The sequence below is a fragment of the Eucyclogobius newberryi genome, unplaced genomic scaffold (assembly GCF_026437365.1).
Source record: "Eucyclogobius newberryi isolate DKJ021-1_F unplaced genomic scaffold, fEucNew1.0.hap1 SCAF_20, whole genome shotgun sequence".
Lineage (NCBI taxonomy): Eukaryota > Metazoa > Chordata > Actinopteri > Gobiiformes > Gobiidae > Eucyclogobius > Eucyclogobius newberryi.
Genome location: NW_027315835.1, coordinates 2,322,647 through 2,347,646, shown reverse-complemented (window position 1 = coordinate 2,347,646; position 25,000 = coordinate 2,322,647). Strand labels below are relative to the sequence as shown.

General features: G+C 46.6%; 1 protein-coding gene across 1 annotated transcript in view; it reads right to left on the bottom strand.

The window, feature by feature from the left end:
• The window catches only part of LOC140369451 (uncharacterized), a 48,964-nt gene extending 26,099 nt beyond the window's left edge, over positions 1-22,865 (bottom strand). Inside the window, exons 1-7 of the mRNA XM_072456797.1 lie at positions 22,848-22,865; positions 22,347-22,530; positions 19,498-19,680; positions 17,965-18,178; positions 15,677-16,048; positions 14,240-14,367; positions 2,321-2,479 (exon numbers count right to left, since the gene is read on the bottom strand). Coding sequence (XP_072312898.1) covers positions 2,321-2,479; positions 14,240-14,367; positions 15,677-16,048; positions 17,965-18,178; positions 19,498-19,680; positions 22,347-22,530; positions 22,848-22,865 — 1,258 coding nt within the window. The remainder of the gene's footprint in view (positions 1-2,320; positions 2,480-14,239; positions 14,368-15,676; positions 16,049-17,964; positions 18,179-19,497; positions 19,681-22,346; positions 22,531-22,847) is intronic.
• Positions 22,866-25,000: the final 2,135 nt, after the last annotated feature.

Here is a 25,000-nt window from a genome sequence, read left to right as displayed (position 1 = left end):
AAACAGAGGGAAAAAAGGAAAAAAGAGGAAAAAAAGAAGGAAAAAGAGAAGAAAAAACAAGAAAAGAGAGAGAGAAAAAAAAGAGAAAAAAAGCAAAAAGGCCTCCGATAGTGAAGCCATCTGCTCTCTCCGCGTCCTCTGCTCTGTCAAGGTTGGCCGTACTCGCCGGGGCAGGACGCGGCGCGTAATCCCTGACGCAGGTTTAAGTCTGAGCGGCGAGAACCTGCTCACACCCGGTTTATACACACACACACACACACCCACAGACAGACACACACACACACACACCCACAGACAGACACAGACACACACACACCCACAGACAGACACACACACACACACAGACAGACACAGACACACAGACACACACATACACACACACACACACAAACACACAGACACACACACACAGACACACACACACACACACACACAGACACACACACACAGACACATACACACAGACACATACACACACACACCCACAGACAGACACAGACACACAGACACACACAAACACACAGACACACACACACACACACAGACACACACACACACACACACACACAGACACACACACACAGACACACACACACACACACAGACACACACAGACACACACAGACACAGACACACACACACAGACACATACACACACACACAGACACACACAGACACACACACACACAGACACACACACACAGACACACACACACAGACACATACACACACACAGACACACACACACAGACACACACACACACACACACAAACACACACACACACATATATATATATATACACATTATATATATATATATATATATATAGTGTATATATATACAGTGATATTTAATACAGCGATATGTTTCGACCTCCTGACATTGTATTTTGTAAAACTACTTCCTGTCTTTCTCTCAGTTTACTGTTTTTTACCAGTTTCTCCTCATCAAACACAGTGATAATAATAATAATAATAATAATAATAAGTAGAAAACAATTTAAACTGTTTAAAATCAGCCCCGTGACAAAACTCAGGTCCGTTCTCCAGCTGCAAAGTCACTTTGCACCGTTTTGATATTTCCAAGTGAAACGTGAGCCGGAAACACAAAACCTTTTTGCTAAATAAACAAAAGCTGCTCTGACCTGGAGTCCGGCCGCAGCAGGAAGCGACCTCAGCGTTTGTCTTTGTGGGAAAGTCTGAAAAAACATTTCAAACTGTGTCGAGTCACCGGCCGGATTCAAAATTTTAAAAACCCGCAGAGATCGCATTCGGATCAGCTGTGGCTTCAATTATCGGCGTCTTTAGCGCTCAATTTGTTCGTTTTGCCCGAGTAATAACATCAAAAAACTAATAATATGAATTAAAAGAGTAATAATAGTGTCCAATAGAAGAGTGAGTGGCGTTTCCAAACTCTTTACAAACACATTTTAGCAGCGACTTTGAGCGATTTAGCGATTTGAGCACAATATTTACTGGTCACTACTGTCTTGTCAGGTGGGCGTGACCGACAGGTGGATGAGCCAATCGGGGACAAGCACGGTCAGTCGGGAAGACAAAAGGTGTCGCGAGAACTGCAAAAACGCTGTCGATCTGAGGTGGGAGGAGCTTGATTTGGCTCAAAATGACAAATAAACGCATTGAATCCCACGCAAAGAATTTGTGCGTTTTCTGTATCCCTGGCAACGAAATGAACTCAAATCGGCGTCACAAACACGACAAGGAAAAACCCTTTTTACAACAGACGTGAGAAGGTTCAGACATGGAGACAACAGGACAAAAGGACAAAAGGACGAGCGAATAACGGTGATGAGGGTGATAACGGTGTGTGGCGAGTGTGTGGCGAGTGTTTGGCGAGTGTTGGCGAGTGTGTGGCGAGTGTGTGGCGAGTGTGTGGTGAGTGTGTGGCGAGTGTGTGGCGAGTGTTTGGCGAGTGTGTGGCGAGTGTGTGGCGAGTGTGTGGCGAGTGTGTGGCGAGTGTTTGGCGAGTGTGTGGCGAGTGTTTGGCGAGTGTTTGGCGAGTGTTTGGCGAGTGTTTGGCGAGTGTTTGGCGAGTGTGTGGCGAGTGTTTGGCGAGTGTGTGGCGAGTGTTTGGCGAGTGTTTGGCGAGTGTTTGGCGAGTGTGTGGCGAGTGTTTGGCGAGTGTGTGGCGAGTGTTTGGCGAGTGTTTGGCGAGTGTGTGGTGAGTGTTTGGCGAGTGTGTGGCGAGTGTTTGGCGAGTGTGTGGTGAGTGTTTGGCGAGTGTTTGGCAAGTGTTGGCGAGTGTGTGGCGAGTGTTGGCGAGTGTGTGGCGAGTGTTGGCGAGTGTTTGGCGAGTACCCTGGTGCTGCAGCTGGTCCAGGTCCAGGTACTTGCTGGGTTTGGGGTTGAATCCCCGGGCGGCCTCCCGCTCGGCCTCCCGGCGCCGCTGCTGCTCCTGCTGCCGCGCCCGCCTCACCACCTCCTCCTGCAGCTCGTCCAGCTCGCTGCGACCCGGGCCTGAGGCGGGGGAAGGACAGGTCAGGCGCCGTCGCCGGGATCGTTTTCTGATCCGGGCGGCTCAGGGGGTCCAAACTTTTTTCACCGCATTTTGAAACTTATACGAAGCAGAGGGCCACGAACAACCCGAGAATGACAACGTGAATCATTCGAAATGTTGCATTTGACGTAGTTACGATGTCTCCACAACTTTAATAAGACTTAGAACATTAACATTAGGTCGCTATAACATCAAAATGCTTGAATTTTTACAATTTGACAGAAACAGGTAAAACTTTGTGTTGTTTGGACCAACTTAGCAGGAAGTGGAAGGCCCGACAAAAACTGGTCTGAGGGCCGCATTCGGCCCCCGGGCCGTAGTTTGGACACGCCTGACTTAGAGCGTTTACGCGAGCTGCGGTTGTTCATGGCAACGACACGAGAGGCCCACGTACGGGTAAAACATTTGGGGAAATGGCTAATTGTGATTATGTTTGTGATTCATAGTTTGACGTGAGATTCTAGACGTGAAGAAAAAAATCACATTCAAATTTGAAAATGGTCAAATTGACTTGATTTTGGACTCGTTGAAGTTGATTTTGTGATTTGTCGTTGTTTGTGTTTGTCCCTGTTGTGCTACTTGTGTTTATTTATGTGTTGTTTTCTGATCTTGGGTCACGTCCTGCATTTTGTGTTCTTTATGTCTTAAAATTAATAATAAAAACACACACAACAAAACAATACCAATACATTTCAATAAAAAACACACACACAAACAAACAAAAATAAAAAAAACAATCCGAATCGACTGAAAAAAAGACTGAAATAGGCCTACGAGCTGACAAATTGTGGTTTTGATTTAATTGTGATTAATCTTACCCACATTATTGTAAATCATAACTTAAAATGGTATAAAATAAGGCCGTGTCGCCCATTATTGTGTTTTGTGTTAAATTGTAGAAGAAAAAAATCTGTTGAAAATTCCCATTTAAAAACACAAAGTCAAAAATCCTTTAGCGAGATCTGAGATAACAACATGCCACGTTATACACAAAAATATAACTTCAAAACATAAAATAAAACATAAAAATTAGCTGTGTTTATTTCAGTTGTCGACTCATGAAATGATTTTTTTATTATTTTTTAAATGTTGTGACTGGAAGAGTTTAAAGGGAGAATATACATGTATTATTTGTGAAAATCTGAATTATTAGGCCCGAGCCCCAGCAGGGCGGAGGGCCTATTGCTCCCGCAACGCTGCCGAAGGCAGCGTTGCAACTGTCTGCGCCCGCATGTTTGGTGCCCCGTCGCCCCTGGCAAGTACAGTGAACTAGCCCATGCCGAAGGCATGGGCCATTCACTCATTGTTGACAACAGCAGCGCGAAGCGCTGCATTCCTCCAAAAACCCTCCTGGCATCGTCCTGTACGCGAGAATCCATGCCGCAGGCATGGGCCATGCTTGTATCTGCTCAAATCAATGGAAGTCTATGGGGAGTGGGCGGGGCATCCCGACGGAATAGGGAGTGACGAGCGCGTAAGCGCTCGTAATGATGATTCCACCCCATGGCGGCATGGGGAAGGCTTAGAGCTTTCAAACGATGTATCATTTGTTGTTATAGTGGAAACGGCTATATTGTTTTTGCTAAAAATATTATTATTAGGCCCGAGCCCCAGCAGGGCGGAGGGCCTATTGCTCCCGCAACGCTGCCGAAGGCAGCGTTGCAACTGCGCCCGCATGTTTGGTGCCCCGTCGCCTGTTTGGTGCCCCGTCGCCTGTTTGGTGCCCCGTCGCCTGTTTGGTGCCCCGTCGCCTGTTTGGTGCCCCGTCGCCCCTGGCAAGTACAGTGAATTAGCCCATGCCGAAGGCATGGATCATGCATACTTACTCCTGCTATGACAGAAATATTCTTCTGCGCTTTGAGCTCTAATTTGACCCCCTGAACGTGCTCAAAAACTCACCAAACTTTGCCCAAAATTCAGAATCGGCCATTTGGGCAATTTTTTTTTTTCGTTAAAAAATGGCGCGACAGCGCCACCGACAAAAGTTACAAATACATTGCGCCTATGGGAGACGCCCCGAGGTCAACTTTGGCGTAAAGCTACGAAATTCGGGACACGCATTCCTCTCGTGAGGACAAAAAAAAAATATTACTGTGGCCACGCCCCCAGACTTACCCTATGGCCGCCATCTTCTTTTGAAAATGAAAACAAGCTGAGTTAGCCCTTTTGTTCACGTCAAACTTTGACGAACTCCTCCTAGGGCGTTTTGCCCACCGACTTCAAAATCGGCGGACGTCCTCTGGACAAGTGGGGCATCTAAAGTTATCCAATTTTTTGAGATACCTTTTACGGTCTGTGTGCGGCGCAGTCGCAAAGTTGGACAACTTATTTTGGAATATTGCAGATCTAAAAATTGCTCCCAATTGATCAAAACCAGTCCGATTAGGACCAAATTTGAATCAGTTGTTAAACTTTCTTGTTTGGACCAGTTTAGGCTGACAAAATTGAAATGGCCGCGATAGCGCCCCCTACAGAGTGACCTTTAAATTAACATTGAAGGTCAAAAATTAGTTTTACCAAAATTGTCTAAACTTTACCCAAAATTATATTTTGCCGTCCCGATCACAAAAGCCAATCACAAAAATGCCAAAATTTTTACGGTGTAGTCGTAGCGATGACAGAAACCTCCCATGTTATCCCTATGGGAAAATCGCTAAATCTCTCAAATTACCACATTTTTATGTTTTACACTTCAACGAACTCCTCCTAGTGCGTTTTGCCCACCAACCTCAAAATCGGTGTACGTCCTCTAGACAAGTGGGGCATCTAAAGTTATCCAAATTTTAAGGATAGCTTTTACGGTCTCTGTGCGACGGAGCCGCAAACGTTTCCCAGAATTCTGACTATTTGGCCTTCAGAGTGACCTATAAACAATAGAGTTTTTCCAAATGACATGATATTTTGCACAAAATTCTAATTTGCCATCCTGATCATAAAAGTATGAGAGCCAAAGTCATATTTTGTACGGCATAACCGTAGCGATGACAGAAACATCCCATGTTATCCTTATGGGAAAATTGCAGAATCGCTCAAATCACCACATTTTTACGCTTCACACTTTAACAAACTCCTCCGTGGGCAATAGCTCGATCAAGCTTTACTTTGGGAAATATCATCTCCTCAAGCGGGGCATCAAAAGTTATCCATATTTTGATTCTAAGTGCTACGGTCTCTGTGTGGCGGACCCGCAAATATGTCACAAATGGGAAAACAGCGAAATCTCTAAAATTACCACATTTTTACGCTTCACACTTTAACGAACTCCTCCCAGGGCGATAGCTCGATCAAGTTCATATTTGGGGAAATCATCTACACAAACGGGGCATCAAAAGTTATCCATATTTTGATTTTAAGTGGTACGGTCTCTGTGCTGTGGAGCTGCAAATATACTGTCACAAATGGGAAAAACGCCAAATCCTTGAAATGTTCACATTTATGCTTCACACTTTAACAAACTCCTCCTAGTGCGTTTGGCCCACCGATCTCAAAATCGGTGTACCTCCTCTAGACAAGTGGGGCATCTAAAGTTATTCAAATTTTATGGATAACATTTACGGTCTCTGTGCAGCTGAGCCGCAAACTTTTCGCAGAATTTGGACTATTTGGCCTTCAGAGTGGCCTATAAACAAGAGTTTTTTCCAAATGACATGACATTTTGCACACAATTCTCATTTGCCATCCCCAAATTAAAAGTATGGGAGCCAAAGTCATATTTGGTAAAGCGTAGCCGTAGCGATGACAGAAACATCCCATGTTATCCTTATGGGGAAACCGCAAAATCTCTAAAATGACCACATTTTTACGCTTCACACTTTAACAAACTCCTCCTAGGGCAAAAGCCCGATCAAGTTCATATTTGGGGAGAATCATCTACACAAACGGGGCATCAAAAGTTATCCATATTTAGATTTTAAGTGGTACGGTCTCTGTGCGGTAGAGCCGCAAATATATGTCACAAATGGGAAAAACGCCAAATCCTTGAGATGTTCAAATTTATGCTTCACACTTTAATGAACTCCTCTGTGGGCAATAGCTCGATCAAGCACATATTTGGGGAAAATCATCTACACAAGCGGAGCATCAAAACTTATCCATGTTTTTATTCCAAGTGTCACGGTCTCTGTGCGCTGGAGCTGCACATTCGACCGACATTTGTGTTCATTTGCACTGGTTAAGCACAGCATTGAACATGTACAATGTGTCACTGTCTTAGTTCTTAGACAATTGCGTTAGCGCCATCTCTGTAAAATGCAGAGAGCAGAGTCGGAAGGCCGGCGGCCCGCGAGGGCCGTTGGATGCCGCTTGCGGCTTTAATTCTTTCTTCTTCTTCTTCTTCTTCTTCTTCTTCTTCTTCTTCTTCTTCTTCTTCTTATTACGGCAACGCAGTCCGCCCAACCAAATGTCGGCCATATTGCTTCAAAAATGGCTAAACATGACTTCGGAGTTTTTCCAAACGTCGTACTTTTACAAACTCCTCTCAGGGCGTTGGCCCTAAAAAGCCGAAATTTGGTGAAAATGCAGTGGGACATTGACCCTGTCACGGTCTCTGTGCAGTGAAGCCTCAAACTGTAGCTAGAATTTCAGAAATCTCCCAAATTTAACATTTCTGCCGTTTGCGCAGATAAAGTCCGAATTGCGTCAAATTAGAATCAGTTGTTAAACTCTTTGCCCTAAACCTACTTGAAGTGAAATAAATTAATTTGGAGCCATAGCGCCCCCTACAGATTTTATATGGAGGTTAAATATTTAGTTTTGCGAAATTATATGAAATTTGAAACACAACTCAATTTTGGCCCCATCAAAAAAGTCAACGAGACCCATGTCATAATTGTTATGGCTTTGCCGTAACGATGACCGAACCCTCCCATGTTATTCCAATGGGGAAATCGCCAGAACATCTTTACACTTTAGACTTTCACAAACTCCTCTTAGGGCGTCAGCCCTATTAACCTGAAATTTGGTGAGACTCATCTTCAGGGGTAAAAGTTATACACATTTTTATTCAGGAGCGGCACGCACCACAACGAGCCGCACGCGGCTCCGCTTCTCCTCCGCTGCACCGGCGTTTCCACGCCCAAACACCGGCTCCGCGCTCCCGCACCCGCCGCCCCGGAGGTCTGTACCTGGGCGAAGGTGTGGCCCCAGCCCGCCACAGGAGCAGACACGGAGAGCGGGGCACCGGCTCCACCCGGAGAAAAGCAGCCCCACACAACCAAGGTACAGCCCCGTTTCTCTGCTTTCCCCGCTCCACAGACGGGGGCGATCTGGTCACAAAACTGGACTCAAATGCGTCTTGATTGGGCTAGAGCAACGCCGGCGTCTGGTATGTGGACTGCCGCTTCTGTCCCAACGTCTTTGTTTTGTTAGTTGTTTCCATTGTTTTGTTTTGTTCCCGCGTCTCTGTGTTGTCTTCTGTCTACATCCCTGTTCCTTCACTTCATCGGACATTACTGCACCGTCCATCGCTCATCTCCTCCCTCACTCCTGGACTATCTACTGCCCTAGCCGCCAGCTAACAGCTGGCTTAACACCTGCTGAGGTCCGTCATGGTATCGCGGGGCCTCCCTGCCGTGCAGACAAGGTCTGGGGCAACCAACGCCACTCACTCCACCAGCTTCAACACCCGGCCCACTGCTGCTTTTTCACAACTCTCTGCCCACCAGCTTCTAGTTAACCAGCTTCTAGTTAACCAGCTTCTAGTTAACCAGCCTCTAGCCACCGCCAACATTCTAACTGGATTACTCTCATCTGCTGCTACGTTCCATCTCCTCCTCGGACTATCACTCCCACGCCTCCAGGCCACCGCTCCACCAACTTCTCGCCTACTCACCTACACCGCTGCTGACCTTCACCTCCTCAACCATAACCACCGTCTCCCAGCTGCTGCTGCCTCTGCAGCTAGCTCAGCTGGGATCCTTCGCCGGCCCCGCTACATCCACCGGGGCTCTGGTCTCTCCCATAACCAACACTCCAACGACGGCTCACCTATCCCCTCACTCTGGACTAGTTTTCGCCCCCCCGTCACCCCCAGCTGCCGCACTGCCAACCTCAGCAACCTCCGCCCCCCCACCCCTGTGCCCCCATCCATCTCCGCGACCCCATCCATCTCCCTTGCACTGCTGAACTGCCGCTCCCTCTCCAACAAATCACCTGTTATATCTGAACTGCTACTGGACAATAACATTGATCTGCTTCTCCTCTGTGAAACATGGCAACAGCCCCTGGACTTCTATGCTCTCAACCAAGCCACTCCCTCCAACTACACTTACACTGCCAAACCCCGCCTCTCTGGGCGTGGGGGAGGTCTTGCTGTTATTCATAAAAAATCTACATCCATCACTGAACTGAACCTCAACCTTCCATCCATCTCATCATTTGAATACCTCGCCTTCTCCCTCCCCAACTCTATCACCGCTATCCTGATCTATCGTCCCCCAAAGCCCCACCCCTCTTTCCTCACTGAATTGTCTGAACTCCTCACCATCGCATCCTCTCTCTCTACCCGCCTCCTACTCACTGGTGACTTCAACATCCACATTGACTGCCCTAACGCCCCACTGACATCCGACTTCCTCTCTCTCCTGGACTGCTTCCATCTCACCCAACATATTGACTTCCCCACCCATACCAAAGGCCACACTCTGGACTTAGTCTGTTCCTCTCTCCTACCCATATCTAAGCCCCACCCCCTCCCCTTCCCACTCTCTGATCATCTCTGAATCCTTTTCTCCGCCCCCCTACCCTCGCCCCACAACCCCAAAAAACGCACCATCACCTACCGCAATATCAAGTCAGTCAACCCCCTGACGCTCTCCCAGCTCATATCCTCTGCTTTCCCCCCTGACTCCCCCCCCTCTTCCCCCGACGACTATGCTGTCATGCTCAACACCACCCTCTCCGACTCCCTTGACTCCCTAGCCCCCTGGAAAACCTCCTCTGTCTCATACATCAACCCCGCCCCCTGGTACACCCCTGAACTCCGCACCATGAAGCAGACTGGCCGCCAACTCGAACGACTCCTCAAAAGAACCCGCCTCACCGTCCACGCCGAAGCTTTCAAATTACACATCTCCTCCTACCGTGACGCTCTCCAAGCCGCCAAATCTGCCCACCTCTCCACCCTCATCAACAGCTCCCACCGGAGCCCTCGCACCCTGTTCTCCACCGTCAACAAGCTGCTCCAGCCACCGGACATCACTCCACCCTCCTCCCCTGACCTCTGCAACTCTTTCCTCCTTGCCTTCAATGACTAAATTTCCAAAATCAACAGCTCCATGACTGCCGTCTCCATTAACTCCATCACCACCCCCACCCCTGCCCCGCCCCTCTCCCTGACCACCCACCCTTCCCTGCCCTCACCACCTTCTCCTCTGTTAACTCCTCTCATATCATAGACCTCATCACCGCTTCCAAAACCACCACCTGCTCTCTCGACCCCCTCCCAACGACTCTAACCAGGGCTTGCCTCCCTGCTCTCATCCCCCATCTCACCACCCTCTTCAACCAGTCTTTATCCCTCGGCCATGTTCCTTCCATCTACAAACTGGCCTCCATCACCCCCATCCTCAAAAAACCCACCCTAGACTCCGCCAACCTCTCCAACTACCGCCCCATCTCCAACCTGCCGTTCCTCTCAAAAACGCTGGAACGCATCGTCGCCGCCCAACTTCACACCCATCTCCAGTCAAACAACCTCTATGAACCCCTCCAATCTGGCTTCCACCCACTTCACAGCACTGAAACAGCCCTGGTCAAAGTACTCAACGATCTCCTCACCTCTGCAGATTCCGGGGCCCTCAACATCCTGTTACTACTAGACCTCAGCGCAGCCTTTGACACTATAAACCATTCCATCCTCCTACAAAGGCTGCGCCAACTGGGTGTTGAGGGCTCTGCACTTGACTGGCTCACATCCTACCTCACCAACAGGCAAGAGTTCATTTCCCTCTCCGGTCACTCATCCACCCTCTCCCCAGTAACGCAGGGGGTCCCCCAGGGCTCAGTCCTCGGCCCCCTCCTCTTCATCTGCTACATCTTCCCCCTTGGTCACATCCTCCGCCAACTCAACCTGGACTTTCACTGCTACGCTGACGACACCCAGATATACCTCACCACCAAATCCACCCAAAACCCTCCCCTCAGCCACATCCAAACCTGCATCTCTACAATAAAATCATGGCTCACTCTCAACTTCCTCAAACTGAACAGTGACAAAACAGAGCTCCTCCTCATTGGCACCAAATCCACTCTCAATAAAACTGGTCCCTTTTCACTCAGCATCGACACCTCGACCATCACCCCCTCTACCCTGGTACGCAATCTCGGTGTCATCATGGACCCCACCCTCTCCTTCACTCCCCATGTCAGCCAAATCGTCAAGACCTCATACTTCCACCTCCGCCGCATCGCCAAAATCCGACACTGCCTCACCCTCCCCGCTGCTGAATCCCTCATCCATGCCTTCATCTCCTCCCGCCTCGACTACTGCAACTCCCTCCTCACTGGCATCTCCTCCCATTCCCTCCATAGACTCCAAATGGTCCAAAACTCCGCTGCCCGCCTCCTCACCCACACCCGCCTCCTCACCCACACCCGCCTCCTCACCCACACCCGCCTCCTCACCCACACCCGCCTCCTCACCCACACCCGCCTCCTCACCCACACCCGCCTCCTCACCCACACCCGCCTCCTCACCCACACCCGGTCCCGTGAACACATCACTCCCGTTCTCCGCTCTCTCCACTCTCTCCCCATCAAGCAGCGCATAAACTTTAAAATACTCCTCCTCACCTTCAAAGCTCTTCACCACCTTGCCCCCCCCCCTACCTGTCTGACCTCCTCATCCCCCACCGCCCCACCCGAGCTCTCCGATCCTCCTCCTCTCTCACCCTGACTGCACCAACATCCCGACTCAAAAGTTTTGGCGACAGAGCATTCTCCCGAACAGCACCCCGACTCTGGAACTCCCTCCCCCCCCTGTCCCACTCTCCCTCACTCACAACATTCAAATCCCGCCTAAAAACATACCTCTTCACCCAAGCCTATGACCTCCCCTACCCCTAGCCTCCTCTACCCCATTGCCTACTCTTCTACCCCCTGTTACATCCCCATCTTTTTCTCTCTACTTCTTCTGTCTTGTTCATTTTATCTGTATATTAATGTGTTCTGTACGTGTTGTCCCCCCCTGTCTGTAAATACCCCCCCCTTTTTTATTATGTTCAGCGTCTTTGGGTCACTGAAAAGCGCTATATAAATAAAAGTTATTATTATTATTATTATTCAAAGAGTCACGGTGTCTGTGCGGCAAAGCCGCACATTTTGCCAAGAATTCAAAATAAAATTGCTTTTTGATGGTAAAACAAAGGGGAGAAGATGTGACAGCGTCACAGATTCAGCAGTAGGCGTAATAAAAAGACAATTGGGGCGCGTTAGCGCCCCCCTCCTCTTGCGGCGTGGCGGCGGCGGCGTGGCGAGGGCCAATCATTGCCGCTTGCGGCTATATTTGTTGTTACTGTTGCTGTTTGTTACTGTTGTTACTGTTGTTATTGTTGTTACTGTTTGTTACTGTTGTTACTGTTGCTACTGTTTGTTATTGTTGTTGTTGTTGTTATTGTTGTTACAGTTGTTGTTTGTTACTGTTGCTGTTTGTTACTGTTGTTACTGTTGTCACTGTTGTCACTGTTGTTACTGTTGTTACTATTTTTGTTGTTACTGTTGTTACTGTTGTTACTGTTTTTGTTGTTACTGTTGTTACTGTTGTTACTGTTGTTACTGGTGTTACTGTTTTTGTTGTTACTGGTGTTACTGTTGTTACTGGTGTTACTGTTTTTGTTGTTACTGGTGTTACTGTTGTTACTGTTGTTACTGTTTTTGTTGTTACTGGTGTTACTGGTGTTACTGTTGTTACTGTTGTTACTGTTTTTGTTGTTACTGGTGTTACTGTTGTTACTGTTGTTACTGGTGTTACTGTTTTTGTTGTTACTGTTGTTACTGTTACAGTTATTACTGGTGTTACTGTTGTTACTGTTGTTACAGTTGTTACTGTTGCTACTGTTTGTTACTGTTGTTGTTGTTATTGTTGTTACTGTTGTTGTTTGTTACTGTTGCTGTTTGTTACTGTTGTTACTGTTGTTACTGTCGTTACTGTTTGTTACTGTTGTTAGTGTTGTTACTATTTTTGTTGTTACTGTTGTTACTGTTGTTACTGTTTTTGTTGTTACTGTTGTTACTGTTTTCGTTGTTACTGCTGTTACTGGTGTTACTGTTTTTGTTGTTACTGGTGTTACTGTTGTTACTGTTGTTACTGTTGTTACTGTTTTTGTTGTTACTGTTGTTACTGTTTGTTACTGTTGTTACTGTTGTTACTGTTTTTGTTGTTACTGGTGTTACTGGTGTTACTGTTGTTACTGTTGTTACTGTTGTTACTGTTTTTGTTGTTACTGTTTGTTACTGTTGTTACTGTTGTTACTGTTTTTGTTGTTACTGGTGTTACTGGTGTTACTGGTGTTACTGTTGTTACTGTTGTTACTGTTGTTACTGTTTTTGTTGTTACTGTTGTTACTGTTTGTTACTGTTGTTACTGTTACTGTTGTTACTGTTTGTTACTGTTGTTACTGTTTGTTACTGTTGTTACTGTTGTTACTGTTGTTACTGTTGTTACTGGTGTTACTGGTGTTACTGTTGTTACTGTTGATACTGTTGTTACTGTTTTTGTTGTTACTGTTGTTACTGTTGTTACTGTTACAGTTGTTACTGGTGTTACTGTTGTTACTGTTGTTACAGTTGTTACTGTTGCTACTGTTTGTTACTGTTGTTGTTGTTATTGTTGTTACTGTTGTTACTGTTGTTACAGTTGTTACTGTTGCTACTGTTTGTTACTGTTGTTGTTGTTGTTATTGTTGTTACTGTTGTTACTGTTGTTACAGTTGTTACTGTTGCTACTGTTTGTTACTGTTGTTGTTGCTACTGGTGTTACTGTTGTTACTGTTGTTACTGTTGTTACTGTTGTTACTGGTGTTACTGTTGTTACTGTTGTTACTGTTGTTACTGTTTTTGTTGTTACTGTTGTTACTGTTGTTACTGTTACAGTTATTACTGGTGTTACTGTTGTTACTGTTGTTACAGTTGTTACTGGTGTTACTGTTTGTTACTGTTGTTGTTGTTATTGTTGTTACTGTTGTTGTTTGTTACTGTTGCTGTTTGTTACTGTTGTTACTGTTGTTACTGTCGTTACTGTTTGTTACTGTTGTTACTGTAGTTACTGTTTTTGTTGTTACTGCTGTTACTGGTGTTACTGTTTGTTACTGTTGTTGTTGTTATTGTTGTTACTGTTGTTGTTTGTTACTGTTGCTGTTTGTTACTGTTGTTACTGTTGTTACTGGTGTTACTGTTTGTTACTGTTGTTGTTGTTATTGTTGTTACTGTTGTTGTTTGTTACTGTTGCTGTTTGTTACTGTTGTTACTGTTGTTACTGTCGTTACTGTTTGTTACTGTTGTTACTGTTGTTACTGTTTTTGTTGTTACTGGTGTTACTGGTGTTACTGGTGTTACTGTTGTTACTGTTGTTACTGTTTTTGTTGTTACTGTTGTTACTGTTGTTACTGTTGTTACTGTTGGGTGTTGCATTCAAAAATAAAAATACATACATTTATGTTTTATTTGGCGTTTCTGAATACATTTCGAGGGTTTGTGATTATTGGCGGTGTGGTCGTGTTCCGTACCTGCGCTCGCTGCCGCCGCGCTAACATCCCGGTGCAGCTGCTGCAAAATGGCGCCGCTGCTTTTGGACTTTGGCACCGATCTCCACGAGGGTCCGGACATGAGGGCCCGCTTCTGTTGGCCCACGTCCCTGTCGCGGTCAAACGGGGACAGGAAACGGTCAGTTCCGTCGTACACGCGCCGCACAGACGTTTTCTTTTACTGTTAAGACACTTTCAACAGAATCAAACTGGTCTGTGATGATTCCACAAAGGAATCAGTCGACAAAATGTGAACAAACTGCAAAGAAATACAGTTTAACAGCGGTTTTTATATAATACTATTCTTTATTTAGTGTTATATTGACTTTCTCTTCCGTTTGTCCATGTTTGTTGTTATGTAAAGCGTCTCGGGGGATATCGAAAAAACAATTACCGTATTTTTCAGACTATATGCTGTGGCCAGTGTGAAAAAGTCTAGTCTAGTCTGCTATAGTTCTCTGAATAACTGTTCATATGTTACGCTAACATACCAGACACTTAGCACAGTTCTGTCTGTGCCTCATGTAGCTGAAGGTGTTAGCGTTAGCATACGTCATGTAGCTGAAGGTGTTAGCGTTAGCATACGTCATGTAGCTGAAGGTGTTAGCGTTAGCATACGTCATGTAGCTGAAGGTGTTAGCGTTAGCATACCTCATGTAGCTGAAGGTATTAGCGTTAGCATACGTCATGTAGCTGAAGGCGTTAGCGTTAGCATACGTCAAGTAGCTCAAGGTGTTAGCGTTAGCATACGTCATGTAGCTGAAGGTGTTAGCGTTAGCACACGTACACCTATTCACTGTGTCGTTGTGCTCTAGTATTGATGGTTCATACTTGGCGTAACTCTATCTTGTCGATGGTACCGACGGAGCGTGAAGCCGCTCTGGTGTGGCTAACGTGCCACTGTTAGCGTCCGTGAGCGTCTGTGCGTCATGTACCGCGTTGTTTGTTCTCTAATCCGTTATTATTTTGAATTGCATTTTAAGATGTTCTTGCTCTTGGATTTTATCTAATCAATGTCATCCAAACATGAGACTTATACTCCAGTGCGACTTATACTGCAGTACGACTTATACTCCAGTGCGACTTATACTCCAGTGCGACTTATACTCCAGTGCGACTTATATATGTTTTTTTTTTCTCTTTATGCATTTTTTGGCTGGTGCGACTTATACTCCAGTGCGACTTATACTCGGGAGAATACTGTATCTTAACTGAATTTCAGTTCCATGAGTCGTCCTGCAGGGGGCGCTTTAATATTCATATCAATGTTTTCAAAAGCACCTAAATGTGACCGTATTATTCATCGTCCTCAGCATCAGTTTCATGTTTTACAGAAGAAGCTGCTTCACTCAGAGTTACAGTAAATACTTAGTATAGTATTATACTTAGTACTACAAAGTATAAGTAAAAGTATCTGACCGGTCGGGGCTGCTGCTGTTGCGCTCGCTGCTCTCGTAGCCGCTCTCCATCCTCTGAATGAGGCGCGGCTGGTGCTCGGCTCCTCGGGGCAGGGGCGGAGCGGCGGGGGGTCCCATGGTCCGCCGCCCCGCCTCGGCCTGGTCCCTGCCCTGCGCCCCTGCCGCCGCCCCCTGCCGCGGAGGAGGTGGAGGAGGAAGAGGAGGAGGAGCCGCCGCGGGGAAAGAGTCGCGGAGGAGGAGCGGCGGTGGGAGGGGCGGCACGGGCGGAGTGCTGGGGCCCGGGGGCGGGGCTTTCTGCCGGCTGAAGATGCTGTCGATGTTCAGGGCCTCTCGCCGGGGCCTCCAGGTCGGACGGTACCGACTTCCAGAGGAACTGCACCAACGAGAGCCAGGTTTGAATCCACTTTCTTTCATCAACGGAAACGGTTTCCAACGACAACAACGCTCGACAAACGCTCGACAAACGCCGCAGCAAACACACAACAAACACACGACAAACACACGACAAACGCTCGACAAACGCACGACAAACGCTCGACAAACGCTCGACGAACGCTCAACGAACGCTCGACGAAAGCTCGACGAACGCTCGACGAACGCTCGACAAACGCTCGACAAACGCCGCAGCAAACACACAACAAACACACGACAAACACACGACAAACGCTCGACAAACGCACGACAAACACACGACAAACGCTCGACAAACGCACGACAAACGCTCGACAAACGCTCGACAAACGCTCGACAAACGCTCGACGAACGCTCGACAAACGCTCGACGAACGCTCGACGAACGCTCGACGAAAGCTCGACGAACGCTCGACGAACGCTCGACGAACGCTCGACAAACGCTCGACAAACGCCGCAGCAAACACACAACAAACACACGACAAACACACGACAAACGCTCGACAAACGCACGACAAACGCTCGACAAACGCTCGACGAACGCTCGACGAACGCTCGACGAAAGCTCGACGAACGCTCGACGAACGCTCGACAAACGCTCGACAAACGCCGCAGCAAACACACAACAAACACACGACAAACACACGACAAACGCTCGACAAACGCACGACAAACACACGACGAACGCTCGACGAACGCTCGACGAAAGCTCGACGAACGCTCGACGAACGCTCGACAAACGCTCGACAAACGCCGCAGCAAACACACAACAAACACACAACAAACACACGACAAACACACGACAAACGCTCGACAAACGCACGACAAACACACGACAAACGCTCGACAAACGCACGACAAACGCTCGACAAACGCTCGACAAACGCTCGACAAACGCTCGACAAACGCTCGACAAACGCTCGACGAACGCTCGACGAACGCTCGACGAACGCTCGACAAACGCTCGACGAAAGCTCGACGAACGCTCGACGAACGCTCGACGAACGCTCGACGAAAGCTCGACGAACGCTCGACGAACGCTCGACAAACGCTCGACAAACGCCGCAGCAAACACACAACAAACACACGACAAACGCTCGACAAACGCACGACAAACACACGACAAACGCTCGACAAACGCACGACAAACGCTCGACAAACGCTCGACGAACGCTCGACGAAAGCTCGACGAACGCTCGACAAACGCTCAACAAACGCTCGACGAACGCTCGAAACAACGAAACCAGTTCAATCAAAGCAAAGCAGAGTTTTTCACGGCGTTGCCATGGCGATATCCTGATTGTCCTGCAGTCGAGGTCTGAGCACTTTCACCTTCCCCCTGTCTCCGCCCACTTCCCTGCATCTACTTATGATTATCTTTTTTTAATTACAAAATGTAACAATGAAAACGATGTAAATGAAGATCTGCTGCTCGTTACCATGACGACTTGTTTCTATCATCAAACACATTTAAAATAAAAATCTAATGCTAAAGTTTAACACTAAAAACTAATAATAATGTATTTTGTTTTAAGTATAATATTGTGTCACCTTTAAATAATGACAAATCTAACTTATAATATAAGTAAGTTTACTTAAATATACATACTTAAATATACAAACATACATAAATATACATGGATGTATTTAAGTATAAGATGATCAAATCCCTCTGGGCTGTGACGTGTTTATTACTTTAATATTGCATATATATATATATATATATATATATATATAATATATATACATATATGTTCAGCTGCAGAAAGTGTAAACACACGTTACACAATAAAAACATTAAATACTATTTATCATTCAAAATACTCTACCCCAAACATGAGATAAATAAAAGTATTATAAAAGTATATTTGAGCTGTACCTGGACTTGCTCTCGCTGCTGGTGCTTTCATCCTCCCAGTGAGGGCCCCCGGCCCCGCCCTCACACCCCCCGACTCCAGACGAGGACGAGGAGGAGAGCGGCCGCGAGGAGGAGGAGGTGTTTGGGCGACGGGACGAGAGGAGGTAAACCGCCGTCTCTTTGTACTCGCCCAGAGGAGGAGAAGGAGGCCGCGCCGGACCCTCCACTGCTGAGTCTGAAGAGGAGGAGCAGAGGAGGTGAGGAGGAGCAGAGGAGGTGAGGAGAGGAGGTGAGGAGGAGCAGAGGATGTGAGGAGGAGCAGAGGGGGAGCAGAGGAGGAGCAGAGGAGGTGAGGAGGAGCAGAGGAGGTGAGGAGGAGCAGAGGAGGTGAAGAGGAGCAGAGGAGGAGTCCCGCTTTAGTCCTGGTTTAGTTCCTTGTAAATAACAAATATGTTCAAAAAAGTGGTTCTCGAAGCCAAAGTAAGAAACACAAATACTGTAAAACTTCACATAAAACATGAGACATGAGCAGCTGCAGCAAGTCCAAATATTTGCAGAGGTAGTAATACTGCAGTACTACTGCAATAGTACTGCAGTACTACTGCAATAGTACTGCAGTACTACTGCAATAGTACTGCAGTACTACTGCATAGGGGCTTTTTGTATTTTAAATGAATCCCTCTGGGAGCAATTAGGAGACGGGCAGCAGTGCAGATGAGGAGGAGGTGGACCACTAACAAGAGGAGGAGGTGGTGCAGGAGGATGAGCAATGCAGCTGAGCATGAGATGGGCTGCTAACAGCAGGAGGTGCAGGAGGGGTAAGAGGAGAACGTGGTGCTGAAGGAGGAGGTGCAGAAAGAGGAGGAGGTGCAGAAGGAGGAGGTGGAGGAGGAGGAAGAGGAGAAGGTGTAGCAGAAGGAGGAGGAGGTGCAGAAGGAGGAGGTGGAGGAGGAGGAAGAGGAGGAGGAGGTGCAGAAGGAGGAGGAGGGGGAGGTGCAGCAGCAGTAGGAGGACTGGGGCTGCAGAAAGTTGGAGGTGTTCTCGCGCTCGCTCGTGCTGGTTCTCTGCTGCAGAGTCTCTGCTGCACAGTCTCTGCTGCACAGTCTCTGCTGCACAGTCTCTGCTGCACAGTCTCTGCTGCACAGTCTCTGCTCAGCTGTTGAAACCGTTACTGTAATTGAACGCAATCATTCTGCATTTGGATTCAATGCAGCAAAACGCCACGACAACAAGCACGCGGAGAGTTAGCACGCGGAGAGTTAGCACGCGGAGAGTTAGCACGCGGAGAGTTAGCACGCGGAGAGTTAGCACGCGGAGAGTTAAATAAATAAATATAGTAATAATAATAAATAATGTGAATCCCAGTGGAGGAAAAACAGACGAGAGGAACCAACAGGACAATTATGAATAATAATGATAATAATAAAATAAATAGAATAGATACAATAAATAAAATAAAATGAATAAAATGAATAAAATAAATAAGATAATACACAGATAGATGGATGAAAACATTTAAAAAGTAGAGCTCTTAAACGCGGTCGGCGGTCGTACCTCCAGCGTCCGAGCCCTGCGTGGGAGTCCCGGCGCGGTAGTTGCACACCACGGTGGCCTGGGAGTCGCAGGACAGGTGCGAGCCGGTGGACTGGTGCAGGGGGCGGGCGCGGCACGTCCTGTGGCTGCAGCTGTCGGTGGACGAGTCGGTGCGAGTGTCGGACGAGATCGACGGCTCGCGGCCTGAAAAAAGAGACGAGATCCACGTTTGAGGCAAAAGAGACGATGAAGTGAAGGTCAAAGCTGCAGCGTTTGTCCTGCGTTTGATTGGAATGTTTTGTCGTACGACATTAAATGTATCGTGGTCGTTTAGCAATTGAATCTCTTTTTTTTTGTGTTAAAATGTTTCTTTGCACTTTTAGCCTTTTGTTTTTAATGTTTTACTGTGATTTTCAGACCACAAATGGCAAACCAACGACTCTGAGCTTCTAGGCATCAAAAACATTCAAAAATATGAGATTGGAAGCTTTAATAGATATGTTTGAATGCCATACTGCGGAACATTTCAGGCAAAAACATAAAAGCGTAAACATAACATAGTATAATGCACTTTAGAGGTCGATTTTGCCCGAACCGCACGATTTACACAGCCATTTTTTGGGTCTGGAATCACAAGTCGTCTGCCCGTTTTCCAATGGGCGAAAGCACTAAACCGAGGCTAAAGAAGTTATGGATTTAGTTCATTTTCCACAAGAACGACACATTTTGCCGCAATAAGGCTGAAAACCGTCAATCTGGCGAAAGTTTGTCGTCTCTGTAGAACTTCCTGGTCAATGAACATAACACGACTCGAGATGCGTTGGTTTATAAAGTAAAACGTTCTGAACAGAGTGATAAACCAGAGAAAAGCATCAGCTGATTGTACAGTTTGTATCGTTTAAAGCTTTTATTGACTCCTTAATACAATTCCCAATCTGCACAAACTCGATTAACACTTTATTTAACATCATTATGCTAAACGCAGAGGTCCAATCGATCCGGCTCCAAACGGCACGCGAGGCTCAACATTTACACGTTCATTGACTTGATCGAATGCCCCGGACGCGTCTTCAATTTACAAGACGATTTCAAACATTTGCAGGACTTTGAGCGGCTGGTTCAAGGCGCAATTATCTTCAAAATCGGCGAAATCAAGTCTTAAACGCTGTCAAGAATACATCAACGTGTTTTAAATGCGTAATACTGAACTACACGACCCAGTAGCTTCTACTAACCCTCCACAAACATTGTCGATCAACCGGTTTGAGTGGAAGTACACGATGGTCATTCTGAGTTGACCAGTTTAGATTCGGGCGACAAATTGAGCGATCTCGATTTTCCGTCTCGATGTAAAAAACGGCTTTTCAGTCACGCCTCCGTGTGCCGTTCAACACAAGTGATATTCAAACTCCGCCCTCTGCTCAGAACCACGTGGACTCTGGACTCAAACACCAGCACGATAATTGTCGATTTCGCACGACTCGATTGATTGGCCGATCATTGACCCGACGTTTACCCAACTCATCCGCCTCACGCTCCAGTTTCAGCGCAAACAAGTCAATAAATAGTCTCACATCGTAGAAAAAGACTCGTACAGCTTTCTAAAAACAGTGTCCGGACGACGACAACGGAATCCTTCTCGACCAGTGACAGAACGAGGGTCGAGGGATTTACATCGACTCAAGGAAGTGGAGAAAAGTCGTGAATTCTTGGTATCGCCGTGTCAGAAAAGTCTCAACGTTTGAACACTCGTTTCTCTCGTGCGGTTTACCTGACGGAACATCTGCAGAGAGCCCAGTGAAGCCCCGCCCAGTGAAGCCCCGCCCAGTGAACCCCGCCCGGAGTCAGACTCACAACTGTATCAACCATCTCGTCATCGGACGAAACAACGGTGAGTAAAGGTTCCGCACGGACCACGTTTGAACGGGAAGTGTGCGAACGTTTCCCTAGCTCCGCCTTCTTCTACCGTAAACTCGGCCAGCGCGTTCGCTAACGCACTCCGAGCGTCCAGTTTCGGTGCAGAATTTACAACTGGGAAGTATAATCCGAGTACCGTGTTGTGCTGAGGGTTGTTACTCTCCTCAAACGGCCCCGACACACCATCTGCTGACTACCTGACAATCGCACCTGTCAAAACTGCATCGAGACCTTTGACTGAGGCACAAAGGCGACTGGGAACTACCGTCTGTCAGTCAAGTATTTAGTGTCTTTGTGAACTATTGCCACAAACTCACAAAGACAAAAAGACAACATAAACTGACACTTCCACATTCAATAATTCCTGCTCTTTTGTCCTCACTACGATAATAAAATGATGAGTCGACATATATTTTATACATTTGGACTAGTTCAGGGATAATCAACAATCACGTTTCTCTTTTAACGGCGTCGCCAAAGCCTCTTCCAGTTTTCAGATCGCCCTGTGCAAAACACATCATTTCAAAAAGTGTTTAAACCCGGTGTTTTCAACCTTTTTTCAGTCGCAATCTAAAATATGACCAAAAATCACATCTTTAGAACCACAGTTTGGATCTTTATATTCTGCATATTCTGCCTTTGTCTTTTGGATCAGACGTTTGCCCGGGAAACTCTCAAATCACGACTTATTGATTTAAAACCATGACATTTCTCAAGGTCAAACATAAAGGCTTTACATTCACAAACACTTCATCTCCAGCAGTTTTCATCCTCAGCGCCTGCTCAGTTCTGCTCAGTTCTGCTCAGTTCTGCTCAGCGCCTGCTCAGTTCTGCTCAGTTCTGCTCAGTTCTGCTCAGCGCCTGCTCAGTTCTGCTCAGTTCTGCTCAGTTCTGCTCAGCGCCTGCTCAGTTCTGCTCAGTTCTGCTCAGTTACCGTTAGCCATTAGCCGTACCTGAGTCCTCGCTGTCGTACCCCGCCCTGCTGCTGCAGTGGAGCTCCAGGTGAGGGCTGGGGCTGAAGCAGGGGCTGTCCTGCAGTACCACCGGCGTCCCGCGGGGGTCGGCGTAGAGCAGCAGCAGCGGCTGGTAGTGTCCCTTGATGCAGCGAGACACCACGTCCTTCCACTTGGGCCCGATCTGCGGCGAGGCCAGAAGACACTTAAGAAACTATTTGTTCGCTCTTAATTGAGTCTTTGTTCATGCTTTATTAAGAAAGATTCAGGCTGACTAACTATTAAACTAACATTACTAACCCTGAACCTGACATAAGCTTAATGAAGTGTAATTAAGCCTGAGTCATGCTTAATTACACTGATTGTTCATGCTTTATTAAGGCTCATTAAGGTGTGTGCCCAAACGACACCTTAATGAGCCTTAATTAAGCATGAACAACGATTAAAAACGACTTATTAAACGGATCAAGGTTAAAGGAATAATAGAGGATTTAGCAGCACGTCTCCATGGTTACACATGTGTGGTTGATATGTCTGTGTTTAGTGAGTTCCTTCAGTGATGAGATCCGTCCTCTGGGCCAGAGACAACACAACACACAACACAACACACAACACAACACACAACACAACACACCACACAACACACAACACAACACACAACACAACACACAACACAACACAACACACAACACACAACACAACACACCACACAACACACAACACAACACACAACACAACACACAACACAACACACAACACAACACACAACACACAACACAACACACAACACAACACACAACACAACACACAACACAACACACAACACAACACACAACACAACACACAACACAACACAACACACAACACAACACACAACACAACACACAACACACAACACAACACACAACACAACACACAACACACAACACAACACACAACACAACACACAACACACAACACACAACACAACACACAACACAACACACAACACAACACACAACACAACACACAACACAACACACAACACAACACACCACACAACACACAACACAACACACAACACAACACAACACACAACACAACACACAACACAACACACCACACAACACACAACACAACACACAACACAACACACAACACACAACACAACACAACACACAACACAACACACAACACACAACACAACACACAACACACCACACAACACACAACACAACACACAACACAACACACAACACAACACACAACACACAACACAACACAACACACAACACAACACACAACACAACACACAACACAACACACAACACACAACACAACACACAACACACAACACAACACACAACACAACACACAACACAACACACAACACAACACACCACACAACACACAACACACAACACAACACACAACACAACACACAACACAACACAACACACCACACAACACACAACACACAACACAACACAACACACAACACACCACACAACACAACACACAACACAACACAACACACAACACAACACACAACACAACACAACACACAACACACAACACAACACACAACACAACACACAACACAACACACAACACAACACACAACACACAACACAACACAACACACAACACAACACAACACACAACACACCACACAACACAACACAACACACAACACAACACACAACACAACACAACACACAACACACAACACACAACACACAACACAACACACCACAACACACCACACAACACACCACAACACACCACACAACACAACACACAACACAACACACAACACACAACACACAACACAACACAACACACAACACACAACACAACACACAACACAACACACAACACAACACACAACACACAACACAACACAACACAACACACAACACACAACACAACACACCACACAACACACAACACAACACAACACACAACACAACACAACACACAACACACCACACAACACACAACACAACACAACACACAACACACCACACAACACACAACACAACACACAACACAACACACAACACAACACAACACACAACACACAACACAACACAACACACAACACACAACACAACACAACACACAACACACCACACAACACACAACACAACACAATACACAACACAACACAACACACAACACACAACACAACACACAACACACAACACACAACACAACACACCACACACCACAACACACCACACAACACAACACACAACACAACACACACCACACAACACACAACACACAACACACAACACAACACACAACACAACACACAACACACAACACAACACAACACACAACACACAACACACAACACACAACACAACACACAACACAACACACAACACACAACACACAACACACAACACAACACACAACACAACACAACACACCACACAACACACAACACAACACAACACACAACACAACACAACACACAACACACCACACAACACACAACACACAACACAACACAACACAACACACAACACAACACACAACACACAACACAACACAACACAACACAACACACAACACACCACACAACACACAACACAACACAACACACAACACAACACAACACACAACACAACACAACACACAACACAACACACAACACACACTTT